This window comes from Phlebotomus argentipes, unplaced genomic scaffold, assembly GCF_947086385.1.
Source record: "Phlebotomus argentipes unplaced genomic scaffold, Phlebotomus argentipes genome assembly scaffold_4, whole genome shotgun sequence".
NCBI lineage: Eukaryota > Metazoa > Arthropoda > Insecta > Diptera > Psychodidae > Phlebotomus > Phlebotomus argentipes.
Window position 1 is genome coordinate 2,417,181 of NW_026776174.1, and position 14,174 is coordinate 2,431,354.

Below are 14,174 nucleotides of genomic sequence, written 5' to 3' on the forward strand. Positions count from 1 at the left end.
CAATATCTCTTCGTGATGTGGACAAATTAGTGCAATATTCCACATTTACAATGATAAAAATGTCACAAGAAATGTTTACAACAGTCGTTGAGAAGAGATTTGATGTTGCTTTCGCGTAAAATGTACAACAATTATTCGTTTAAATATTGCTTATTTCTTGCTACATTAGCAATTAAATGGCAATCTTTCAACCGATTCGTTAAAATTTGTATATTTCTGAAAAGAATTTATTTATAACATGAGAGACAGGTTGAGAAAAGATTAATATTTGTTACTCAATAGCTTTCCTCTTATTGCCTCGATGTGGCTGAAAATTGGACAAAAAAAAGCGACGAGGAAAAATATTCTGGTTTATACTTTTGCCGAAGAGTCATAATTTTTCACTATATTTCCACTATGCATACATGAAATGGTCTCTCCAAAATGGAATTTCCTGAGCCTGAAACACTTTTTTGGGCAACACAGAGGGTTGAAAAGGAAAAAGTTTCATGACAATTTGTATTATTATTCATGGTGCATTTGCATTTACACTGAATGAATATGAAATTATGGCGGAATTATTTTAAGTCAGAGTGAGAGAGAGAGAGAGAGTTGAAAATTTGGCATATAGTGCAAAGTAGAGAAACTTTTCATCCAAATTTCCGGTGGGAAAAAGTGAACATTTTGCTGAGAAAACTTTAAATAAATCATGTGCATAAACCAGAATATTTTCCAGTGAAAATCAGAAAAAGATCGATGTTGTGCGTGTTTTCTCATTATTTCCTTCATTTATTCATTTCCGTGTATCTTCCTTCCCTTCTGTTTTATATATATTATATCTTTTGAAATCTACTGTACATTTTCTTCAGCGGCTTTTGTGTAATATTCTCTTCTTTGATATGATATCCATCCACTTTATCTCTTCCTCCGCACCCCCGTGATGACGTAAAACAGGACATTGTGTTGAGAGTGAAGCAGGAAAAGAGGCAGTGAAAACTGAAATTTCATTAGGAATTTACTCTAGTAAACTCACAAAGTGCATTCTAACAAGTTTTATGTGTCTTTCCCACATTTCCCCTCCTGGCTGCCATGGCGAAATTTAATTGAAGAAATTTACAGTGTGACAAAATTGAGTTTGAACATTTCTTCGACGATGAACGACGAAAAGTTTTCAGTTAGAAGTAGAGAGAGAATTGCGACGAGCGTGTGTGTGTTTTGTGTGTCATTTGAGCGGTTTGCTGGCTACCTTTTCCTGCACTCAATCAGAGAGTGGTTAACTTAATGGTGTTAATAGAATTACATGAGCAACAAGCGCCGGCTATTCTAATTCTGAAACCATCTTAAGCACACTCTGAATTTAATCCCTCTCGAGTGAGTGTTCTTCACTGCGTTGAATTGGTTTTGTGTGTGAGTACGTGTGAGTGCACATCCTTTTCCACCCATTGAGCAGGACTTCCTACAGCTTTTTCATCCGACAGCTGATGCTCGCGACCGTCAGACGACCGAGCAGACTGCAACTGATATCGGCGATGATAAAAACTGAATTCAGAACAGAATGCTCTAAAACGATTTTAGATGGTTGGACAGAAAGAAAATGGCTTTTGTCTGTTTCTCTCTTTTGCAGTCACCAGACACACAGGCTTGGCAAAATGACTACCTTCAGGGTACAGGCTGTGAGATGTACACTGAAACCCTATCACCTTCATTTACCGGCATGACTTTCCCACAAGCGAGCGAGTAAGAGCCCATTAAGCAAATCAAACAATTCCTCTTAATTGATTTACAATTTTGATTTTCCTGGTATTAATTCTCGCCCGAGAGTTGCAATTTAAAAGAAATTTGTGAATTTTACTCTTCTATTTTATTATGTTTTCTTTCTGTTTTTGCCGGGATGTTGTTCCCTCACGTTTTCTTTTTGTGACTTCTAGAGTCACTGAGTGGATGCTAAAACTAACACCAAACTTCGTATTGTTTTTTGCCTTTATATGACATGAAAGAGAAGCAAAGTTTTGCGATAGATTTTTTTTGGACCACAGCACAAGAGTGCATTCTTATAGAGAGGAATGTTTATAGGATTCATATTTTTGTTCTCAGGATTTGTCTATAGTAATTCTACATTACAAGTGGTGATTGTGAAATAATTTTTGATTCTAGACCATCTTTATTGACACTCATATGATTTTGTGTGTGAAGAGTTTGTTATGTCTTTTTTGTATATTTTGTGATGACCCTTGAAGATTGTGTCTGACCCCATTTTTGCATTTGTTTCAACTTTCACTTTATATACTTTTCAATCACGCTCTCGCTTATCAGTCTCTCTGTCTCTGTCTATTCTCATTCAATTTCTTCACCGATATTTCGCTAAGTGCATGCGATGAATGAAGCATTAGGAGATCTTTATGACAAAAATATTATCTTTTGCCTGTTTCTAAACACAGCAAGTTTTTTTTTCTTATTCTTTATTATTGAAAATCGAAAAGAGAATTTAGCAGCTGAAATTTCTTTTTCAGTTTATTATTTCACTTTCACTTTCTTGGCTTGATTCGAGAAATGAATCAAGTTTTGCTTGAAAAAAAAACATAGGGTGATGATATTTTGTTACTCAAACTGCTTTAAATGTCTAAAAGAATATATTCGTAATTACTTGACAAATTATTTATTTTTAGAATTGCAATAGGTTTTCACATATTGACAAGAAAATAATTTCTTTCAAATACTTTGTTAATGTTTATTGACAGAAAAAAATGTCAAAAACATCAGTTTTTTTCTCAAATTAAAAATAAAATGTTGTAGATTCAAAATATTTCAGTCATCGTGTGACTGGTAAGGTCTTAATAATAACAGAAAATTGTATTTCCCCGTGTAGATTGTGCTTCACAAAATTGAAGTTGTTACTGTTGGCGATAGAAATTAAGGGGAGCGAAGATGGAGCAGATAGTAAAATATCAATTAATCCGAGAGGCGCGAAAATTCAAGCGAATACCCAAGGATTTTTCATTGCTCAAAGTGCCGATGAAGTCAAGAGGTAAGAAAATGTATAATTAGTATATTTCTTCTGTACTGGAATTCATTCAATTTGCAAAGTGTTTACAGTACGAAAGTCTGAGTTTGTGTCAATCATGTGGCATTGTACTATTATTGTGCTGAATGAAATTGCAAATGGGCGTGGATGAAAATGTTATGGGGAGGGAAAACAATTTCCTGGTATTTTCTCCTGACCCAACTTGAGATATTGCCTCACCCGCGCGCATTTATTGGTACTAATAAAAGATTTATTGATTATCACTTTAGGGCTTGGTTCTACTGCAAAGCATGTCATGACGATATTAAGGATGAAACACTCATCAAGAAGTGCAAATGCAAAAATTGTGAGTATCTGAATCTCTTTCCTTCTTTTCTATACATATTAAAAATTTGACTTCCGCCACATAAGGAGTAGAAGTAAACAGATAACATGAAGGATTAATTAGATGAGAAATGATTATGAAGATGATTTAGTGTTTAAAAGAGAATAAGGAGAAAGATATTTTAAAAAAAAGAAAGAATTGACTGCGTTTTTTTCCAAGGAAAAGGTGTAGTTTTAGTACTAATATTAAGTAATTCAGCGATTTTTCACATGAAAATTAATGCTTTTAACTTCTTTCTATCTTATAGAATTTACATTTTGTATTATATTTATATATATGTATTGTTCCTCAAGTGACTATATTAATGATAAATCTAATCACTTATATTTTCTGGGGTCACCTTGTCTACTACAAATTATCCAAAACTCTCTTCCCCAAAATATCACATATAGTGACTGCTCAGCCAAGGACCAAATTTGGTGACCTAGGTAAAAATCAAAACATAGATCAAGCAAAATCCTAGAATTTCAATCCAATTTTTAACTGTGATTTTATTATTATTTTTTTTTGTTGATAAACTAAAAACATAGAGATTCCAAAAAAAAATTCAAACCCTTGAGTCCTCTGTGGACTTTCAATTTGATTCTCCATTCAATTGAATTTGAAAATAATAAAAAAAAAAATGATTTTTAATATTTTTTTGGACTATTATTTTGTGGTGTGTGTTTTAAGTTTTTGTTGTCTATACTTTTTCTTAATCTCTTTTGATTTACACTTTTTTTCACACTCAAAGAGTTTGCATCACGTTTTAATATCCGTTTTCTCTTTGAACCCCTTTTCACCCTTTTTCTAGCCTTTAAAGTTTAATACCAACTCTTTTCTCAATAAATATCTTACAGACTTTGAAGAAACTTGTAGATTTCTTACATTTTAGTTCTTTCAAATTTCCCCTAGTATTTTCTTCTTTTCTTTTGACCTAACGAAGATATTTTTTTTCTCTTATCTTTCATTATAAATGTACAGAAATTGCCAATTGTTTTTATTGTACAAATCATTATTTTTTCTTCAATTTCTTTTCAATATATTCTATCGCCTGATTGCGAAATTTGAGCCGATTTTTCTCAGTGATTGTTATGTGGTATATTTATATACAAAAACATATTTTCCTTGTTTTAAGATGAGTCGTTTTTTTGAGTACAAGACAAGTCAAAGATATTTTATCTCATGGCTATGCATTGCAAATATCATTTTATTTGAAAGAATATTGTATCGAGTATCTTCTTTCAATATTTTTTTCAACATTTCGTTGTACACTATGAGGTACTGATTATAATTTTATGAATTCTTTTTACAATTTTAGAAAATATCTTGATGAGCTTTCAATATCATTCACATCTTCATGAATTTGTGAAGCACCAGTTGTGTTTTGACTTTTTATTTCCAAAAATTTGTATTCAAGTTTTTATTTTGAAGTTCATTTTTCTTACAATCGACCGTTTTTTAAAAGCATGTTCTCTGTTTTTATCAATCTTATCCAATTGATAAATTTCCTATGAAGTTCTTTGAAATGGATTTTATCGCGATTTTTAGAATTTTGCCAAATCAAATAAACAATAAAAAATTCAACAATATGAGTATATTTTAAAAACTTAAACACACTACACATTTTTTACACAATTCTATATTTTCTTATTCATTTATATAAAAAAAAATTGTCCATTTATGAAATGATGTACAAGGAAAATTGACTTTACTATCGTACCTCTCGTAGATTTTTGTATTTCAGACCAGCCATTTGACGGCGTCTCATGACCTTTTCTTCTTGGTGATATCGTACATACATAACTTCTTTCAATATTTCTATTAGTGTGTAAAGTTAGGATAGGGCAAGAAAATAATGAGAAGGCTCTGCAGATATGATCCCACCAAACTCGTGTACACTTGAGTGTAAGGCTTCGTGACATTTTTGGATGTTTTTCTTTTGGTCGCTAACTCATCATCGTGAGATGAAGAAAATATAATGGGACATCGAAGTGCAATTGCATCACATAATGATTTTTCTTAATATTGAAATTAACAACAAAATGCCAATTTGTTCAACTATTTTGTAAGAAATGAGAGAGAAAGAGATGTTTTTGCAAGAGTAAAATTTCTTGGCTAATAACAAAAGTCTAAAAAAAAATCTGCCGAATTTCTCATTCTTTCTCTTATATTTCTCATGTAAATCCTCCAACTGTTGTGGTGGATATTCTTCATCCTGGATATTAAATGACAAAAATTTGGGCCTTTCACAGATGTCGGCATGATTATGATGCAAACAGGAATGGTCAAACAAGGCATAAATTCCGCCTGTCACACTTTCATCGACGGTACGAATTATGCAATGACAAAAAATTAATCACATTTTCAGTAAAATTTGGCAAAGAATTTATAAAATAAAAATGCCAAGAATAAGAAATATGCTAATTTTTGACGTTTTACTAGCTAATACCAAACATTTTGAATAAGACTTTTTCTTTGATTAATGCCAGAAATATCACTAAAAAAAAATGTGCTACTCTAAAAAATTTTTCGTTTACTGTTGCCACTCTTTGTTGTATTTTTGTTGAGTTTATTTTCTTTTTCATTATTACTCAGTAAATTTGAAATCCTCCCTTGAATTTCCTTGAAATCATTTTAGAGCTGGGATCTATAAGATATTTCTCATCATGTCATGACTTCTTTGAATCAAAAGATTTGGGTTAATTGAAAAATCTTTTCCACTACATATTCTTTGTGAGATGCTAAAGAAAATTTGTCATTATTCCATTCTCATATTTCTTATTCAACGGAAGAAGATTAGCGTTGAAAAAATAGTTTTTTGAGCTTTATATATATGCTCTTTTTCATTGTTTACCTTCTCAATGGTTTTGTGAAGTTCAATGTTTTTTAACATGCAGCATTTCTTTTGGTTTTAATTCAGGGCTGATAAATGATATTAAATTATCAGAAACAGAATGTAAAGAGAAATCACTTTGAATTTCCGCACATTAAATTGCATAGAAGCCCTGTTTTAAATGAATGTACTACTGTTGATAATTGAATATTCTGTTGATTCTTTCTTGTTCTGGATAAAATGTTTAAATCTCATCATAGTTTGACGGTTTTTTCTACTAATTTCTCTTCACTAGTTTTTTAAAACAACATCACACAAGAACATTGCAATTAAAAGCTCAAAGTAATGTGTATTTATTTATGGCTAAAGCGAAAATTGTTCAACAACGCTTCGTCAGTGTTATATTTTTACACGAAAAGAAAAGAAAAAAAAGATTTATTTGATGAGCAAACGTCAGAGTGTTCTCCAAATTCGAAACAAGAAATCTCAATGAGCCTACATTTTTGTAGATTTTATTTTTATAAAATTAGAAAATAATATATGATTAAAAGTGTTCCACGCTGCTTTTTGGCGCGTTTCGCTTTTTGAACCACAACGCTGTGTGTTCTAGAAGAGCTTTTGAAGCGCTATTTTTGACGGATTAATATTTATTATTTTTGATAGCAGTTGATGAAAAATACTTCTCTGCACAGTAGAAGTTATAAATGTATTTTTGCGCAGTTTATATTACACTCACGAAAAGTTCTTTTTGCTGCGATACAACAATTTCGTAAAAGTTTCTCAGGACGACATTTAGAGTTTTTTTGGTTCTAGCAAATCATCAAAAAAAATTGTATTTTTTACAAAGAGAATAATTTTTCATCATTTTACTGGTTACTAATTGTCTTTAACTCCAAGCTTGGCTGTGTTTCATCGGGGACGCAATAGGTTTATCTACTTCAATGATCTTTGGCGATTGTCTTTCTTCGAGTGCATAGGCGAAAATGGCTAAATGTAACTTCTTCCACAGCTTCTGCAGCATTTATGAGTCTGGATGTGAACTTCCTATGATATCAAAATTGTCTTGTTTAGATAGAAATGATAAGAAGTGGTGGATATTTAGGTGCTTATCATGCATATATTCATGCCAAAACCTATTTCTTCTCTTTCTCATTCATACACTTTCACACGTGAATTGGGGGTGATGATACGATAAACTCGTCCTTGGCCACAAATATCACATCGTCAAAATAACTTTTTAACTAAACCATACTAACAATATTTGCGCGACCAGTGGCGACATTCAGGAAGGGGGTTCGAGCAGTTCAGATGGTTGGGCGTGCAAGTACGTATTTTTGTCTAGAGAGTCACCAACTTTCCTTTAAATAAGAAAAAAAAAACATCTTAGATGAGAAACTGAAGTTTAACATAAAGAGAATTCTTTAAAGAAATGTTAAGCACAGACATGATGTAGAGATTTTTGAGTGTTTCTGTGAAGAAAATGTGTGTGAATGAGATGATATTGTAAACATTCATTGAGAGTCATTTTTATTTAACTAGATTTTTATCAGAACTCTTTATCTACTTTCAATTGTTTTAAAACTATAATCCATTAATTTGATGTTCTTTTCTGACTGAAGGAAATAAGTGAAAATTTCTTAGAATGCTTTCATCGTCTTAGATAGGAAATGAGTTTGAGAATCAGAGAAAAGATACTTGTGTGGTCTATTTTTTATTTATTTATTTATTTTGATCTCTCAACTTTTATATGAATTTTTCTTTGAAATTCTTCTAAAAATGTAATTACATATATCATCGTTGTGTGTCTTTTTTTTCTCTAAAGATTATGATTTTAGTTTTTCATTGATGTAAGAATGATGTACAAAAAAGACAATCTAAGTGGAAGAAGAATTTATGGATTGTGAAAAAAAAGAAACTTTTGAGAACATTAATATTCTAAGGAATTTGCAGAGAAGTGAATTAATTGATGTGGTTTCTTGTCATTTTCATGTTTGTAATCTATAACGTTATTTACAGATATCAGTTTACAACAATTGATTAAGTGATGATCAACAAGTGTGATCTTGACACGTGAAAAAGCTGTCCTTAATCAGTTGTTTTGAGAAATGTTTTTTACTAGTCTTTTATTTGATTCACACACAAAAACACTCATTAGGGATGTTCGCAAGAAAATCAACACAATTTCAATGAGAAATTTTCTTTATTAATACATATGGGTTTTATTTTCAACACGGATTATTTATTGACTGGAATTAGCTGATGACTTCCAATTTCCAAGTAAGTCTGGGTTTGGATAGCAGAAGTTCCACCATCACCACAAAAGCTGTTCACGAAGTAACTAAACAGAATGTGTTTGTTTTAGTTTTTTTGTCAAAGCCTCTAAATAATGAGTAAAAGCAAAAGATTGCTAATTTGCCACCACAGAAATAAATGAAGGAAATTCCAGTTGCAATTCAATGTCAACTTGTGCCAGTGAAGAGAAAGACATAATTTGTACAAAATGAAATTTATTTTATTGGTGGATATTAATTGTCTCTGTTCACTTAACTGTCTCTGTCTTCTTGAATTCATCTGTACAGCAAAATCGATTTCCAGATTGATCATAAAGTGATTCAATGGAAATGTCTTATTATATCGAAACATTTATTATTTTCTGCATATTTTTTCGTCAAATGTATACATTCTCAATTGACCACTCGCCATTTTGTATTAACTGTTGACTCGATATATTTTATCTGTACTGTTTTCCCCATATAGAACATTTTTACACTCACAGCAAGACACTCCTCGAAACAACACCAGCAAAATTGACCATTTGTGTTTTGTCTAATGTTTTATACGAGCTACAGAAGCAATATTATTATGAAAAAAACACACAATTTCACGAAAAAAAAAAAAAAACTCTAGGGATTAATTGTAACACACTGAGCTACACACAGTAATGCATATTAACGGAAAATAATCAATAGAATTGCTAATTGCAAAAACGCCACAGCAATGCTACATTTGCATATCGCTTTCCTGTGAATGGCTTCAATAGAATTATGAATATCTGACAAAGAAAGAATATATATGCTTCTTCTACTTTAGACTAAACGTAAAGTTGAGATTTTTGGCAATTGATTGCACCTTGCACGCCTGATCCTGTCATAGATAAAATTCGTTAGAGAACGTATATAATTACTTATTTCGCTCACATTTTCTTTTCTAATTATATTTTCGTTAAAACAAAATATCTCCTCTTCTCAACTGTCGAATTTGAACACCGTTTAAAGCGTTAAACAGCAAAATATGAAACAAATCTAGCTTTTGGCAAATTTATTCTTATTTCATTTTGAAGTCCCCTCTCTTTTATTCTTTACCTACTTAAATTTTTTTCCGTTGATTATATATTTGTCAAAATTATTTAAATATCTCAAAATTGTTTTTTTTTTGTTTTTATTTCAATAATAAGCACAGTGACTTATGCAGGAAGTTGCTTAAAAAGAATCTTTTTTTTTCAAAAATTGTCCCAAAACATTTATTTCTTTTCACTGCAAAAAAAAATCAAATCATATCAAGCAACTTCCGAAGTGATTAAGTCACTTATGAGATCACAAATTATAAAGCAAAAAAAAATTCCAAGTATTTGTTTAAATTCAATGGAACCTTAAAGTTGTTTTCTTTTCGTTTAATTTTATCACGAGATCAATGTTAAGATATAAATTTTTGTTTTAAAAGAACAAATAGTTGATTTTTGTTTGTTATTCTTAGAGCAAATGTTTGAAACAGTAAAAGAAAATACGATGTGGAATCAGGAGACTGTTGTACAATTTTGCAGATGATCATCATCCCGCCCCGACGTTCACCCCACCGGAACTTCCGAAGCGGGTGCACGTTCGTGGATTGACATCGGGTAAAAGTCACTTTATTACAAAAGTGTCTCTTTCATTTGTCTAATTGTTCGTTCCTTATTTTTCTATCATTTTATATTCCACACGTTAAGAATAATTGTTTTTCTTTTTTGCCACGTGTTTTTTCGTTATCTGTAAGATTCCATAATGTAGGAAGAATGCGGAATTGCGGATTCAGAGTAGTCTTAAAGTACTCAGAAATAATTCCACATCAATTTACTTCTTCCTGTATTATGGAGTGAACCATCAAAGAAATGTTTGCCAATTCAATTCTTTTGATTTGCAACATACAATTTACCTTTTGAATATATGATTCTGATTTCAAAAAAAAAAAAAAAAAAATCTACGCTTTGTTTCCTTTTGATTTCAATTTTATATGATCTCTTTAATAAGTAAAAGATAATAAAGAGAAAATTAAAAGTTCAACTGAAAAAAAATTACCGGATGTATAAAAGACAGAAAGTTGAGAAAAATTCTTATGATTTCTGTAATTTCTTCCTCATCACGCATCCTCCATCCATTCCATTATATTCTCTATCATTTGTCCGTCTATGATTTCATTTTGGATCATCGAAAGCGATGCAAAATGAAATTGTAAATCACAAGGAGAATTTCATCTTTTCATTTTGTGTAATTTTGTCTGTAATTTGAGAGATTTCTTTATATGAACAAAAGAATTTTTGGAAAATACTAACAAATTTTGTGAACTATAAAAATATATAATGAACAGTATAATTGAGTGTAATAATGAGACTGCATGAATTTGTGTCTTCAATATCGAGAAGAATCTTATAATCTCTTTGTTTCTTTCTACTTAAAGAGACTGCTTTTTGGTGTCTTCTCTATTATTATAACCGATTTTTTGTTTCAAAGTGACTCAGTGAATATGTTGTATAGATCAGTAAAAAAAAAAAGAAATATGAGCCTATTCTCTGAACATTATGTTGTGTTCCGTACTTCTGTCGATATTATTGTTTATTTCTGTTTTATTTTCGTTTGGAATTCACATTATTTAACCCTTTGCAAGAAGATGATTGAAAGAAAAGCAAAGCAAAAAAAAATAAATTCAAAGACAATTTATTTTCTGTAGAATCTACTGCAATTGTTTTTAACTATAAATGGATGTTTCTTCATGACTTTCTTACAGGCGAGATCACAAGGGACCGAGAGGATATTAATTGTGAGTAATTTTACTTACTTCTCTGTAAGTAAATACTTGCAATCAAATGACAAAGAGATGATGAAATGATATTGAGAAAAATGAGAAGACGTACAATTGTTTGAAAATGAGCGGTCGTTTCATTTTCACTCAGTTTTTTCTTTAGATTTCAATAGAATTTCCACGATCGAAGTTTCCCTTCATGATCTGACCGTCCAACACGTATTCTGTCTCTTTAGTTTCCTCTACACTCTCTGTTTACATTTTCCTCAGCAAACATAATTTCCATTGATTTGGTTGGATTTTTTCTGTTGGAAAACTGTCCTCTTTATCTGTCTATCCTTCTCTGTAATGATCGTGCATTCTTGGCATAATTGTCGTGTTGCCTTTTTATTATTTGCCGTAATTGAAGTATTTTATTGAATTTTTGAAGTAAAATTCACTGTATTTAATATTTTTTCTTTTGGCCAAAGAAGTATTTTAAGTTGAAGTATTTTTTGTAACTAATTTGGTGGTATGATGAAAAATTTATCTATTGCAAATTTACACCACCATTGAATTTAAATGTATAATCATGATGCCATTTGGACAGCAAAAACGACATGAACAGAATTGTTGCAATACGTGTTGGGTGTTTTCTCTGTGCAGCATCAGAAAAAAGAAAGCCGCCAAGAAATTGAGGTGTACAAAGTCGATGTTTTGATTGGAAGTGTTTTATTTTTCTATCCTAATTTTTATGCCCAGTGATAAAAGAACTGTCTTTTCTTTATGTTTCAATAATTGTGTTCTGTCTCAATCATCGAGTATTATCATGTCTGCAAAAACTCTATCACAACAATTTTCTAATTATATTTCTAATATTTTATTTCTCTCTTCACTTTGCGCTGTGTCAACTTTTGCAGTAATAAATCGCAATCGACGTAATGCGCAATTATCTCAAGCCCCGGGTGGCCCTCAAAGTGGTGCTCTAGTGAATTCCACGAAACAAGTTAACAAGGTGAAACCGAATGTGAATCGCCAACCACCGGAAAATGCAGTTTCCCCATCGAATTACAATGCCACAACACGGTGAGTGACTTTGTCATGTCATCCTGCCAATGAAGATAACATCAAAATCATAAAACATTTCACATCTATGACCATTTCATGCTTTAATATCTGTGATATAAATGGAGATTTAAATAAAAAAATATATATATCTATTGACTTAAAAGAGAGTTAACTGAATAAAAGATTCGGATAGTAATTCAGAGAGAATATATAACAGAAATACTTTAGTAATTTGAATATGGAGATATCTAACAAAATTAATATGTGATTTGTGAATTGATGAAACTTTCAGACCTGCGGAAACTGATGCTAATCCATACGCGGGCTATCAACTTGCTTACGAAGTGAAAAAACTCATGTATGCGCTCTTCTAACATCTTTTTTCATTTTTATAATCTTAGCGTTTTTTCTCCCTCTATTTACTCAGTGTTACTCTTCACAATTACACTCTTTTAGTTTTATCTATTTGCAATGATATATACACATTTCCTCGTGCACTTTTTCGCTTTCTTTTCACTCCTTTTTGGCTGTGCCTTTTGAATATTTAGCCTTGCTATGTGTTGTGTAGAGATGCAATGCAACAAAAAGACGTAAAAAAAATACAGACACTCTTGAGTATTCTTGATGGAATGAAAGTACACAGCAATTAACTTTTTTCACAGTAGTTTAGAAGGAAAAAAAAACATCACAGAGACGACAATCAGAGTTGATTATTGTTTAAAGTGATGAAAACATCATGAGAACACAAACACAATTTTTCTGCTTGACTTCTTTTCATATGAAAAACTTACATATCTGAGACAAAATGCACTGAAAAGAAGTGCAGAGAGAAGTGAAAAAAGAGGGATAAGTTTTTCATATTTAAAGAATACTCACAAATACATTTACAACAAGCATTTGGAATGATTTTCTCACATCTTTTCTAGTGTTTTAGTGAAAAAAAAATTCATTGAATTTGTGGGTCTGTAAAGCCATGAGTAATCTCCATTGTCTTCATTTTTCACCACCATTGCGTCGGCACAGGCCCACGAGCCGCGGGAGTGGAAGTGGAGCTCAGGCGGGGACGAATGGTGTTTCCATGCCAGCGGGAATCGCAGATGATCAGTCGAAGGACTTTGATTTTGAGAAGACAGAAATGAAGTACGATTCAACGGGAATGTTCCATTGGAGTCCTGCCCGAAATTTAGAAGACTGCATCTTGGTGAGTGTGCGGAGAAATGTGTGGTGTTGTGCAGATTTATCTGATTTTCTTTTCATCCTTTTTCTTAGGATCGAAATCAAGCGGCAATGACGGTTCTCAATGGACATGTCGTTGTGTGTCTGTTTGCCGATCCGGATTCACCATTGATTGGCTTGAGAAATCTGGTGATGCCACTGCGAGCGTCCAATTTTCACTATCACGAGTTGAAGCATGTGGTCATCGTGGGATCTGTGGAGTACATCCGGAGGGAGTGGAAGATGCTGCAAAATTTACCCAAGATTTCCGTTCTCAATGTGAGTCACACAAAATTGAAGAATCTCTGAAAGTTCTCCTCATTAATCCGATTCTCTTGTCTTTCACCATCAAATTAGGGGTCGCCACTGAGTCGAGCTGATCTGCGAGCGGTGAATGTTAACTTATGTGATATGTGCTGCATCTTGTCGGCCAAAGTTCCTAGTAACGACGATCCAACACTCGCCGACAAGGAAGCCATTCTGGCATCTCTCAATATCAAAGCCATGACTTTTGACGACACAATTGGCGTTCTAAGTCAACGAGGCTCTGAACTGGATAATCTCAACACGGCAGGAAGTCCAATTGTTTTACAACGACGTGGTTCAGTTTACGGAGCCAATGTGCCAATGATTACTGGTAAATATAATTATTGAAA

The 14,174-nt window shown here is 32.1% G+C and overlaps 1 protein-coding gene across 1 annotated transcript in view; it reads left to right on the forward strand.

The window, feature by feature from the left end:
* Positions 1-14,174, forward strand: part of LOC132258323 (calcium-activated potassium channel slowpoke) — a 46,893-nt gene that overhangs the window by 28,785 nt on the left and 3,934 nt on the right. The window contains exons 12-22 of the mRNA XM_059755586.1: positions 1,604-1,716; positions 2,846-3,004; positions 3,271-3,347; positions 5,621-5,695; positions 10,022-10,096; positions 11,242-11,274; positions 12,156-12,321; positions 12,596-12,661; positions 13,327-13,504; positions 13,573-13,797; positions 13,876-14,155. Coding sequence (XP_059611569.1) covers positions 1,604-1,716; positions 2,846-3,004; positions 3,271-3,347; positions 5,621-5,695; positions 10,022-10,096; positions 11,242-11,274; positions 12,156-12,321; positions 12,596-12,661; positions 13,327-13,504; positions 13,573-13,797; positions 13,876-14,155 — 1,447 coding nt within the window. The remainder of the gene's footprint in view (positions 1-1,603; positions 1,717-2,845; positions 3,005-3,270; positions 3,348-5,620; positions 5,696-10,021; positions 10,097-11,241; positions 11,275-12,155; positions 12,322-12,595; positions 12,662-13,326; positions 13,505-13,572; positions 13,798-13,875; positions 14,156-14,174) is intronic.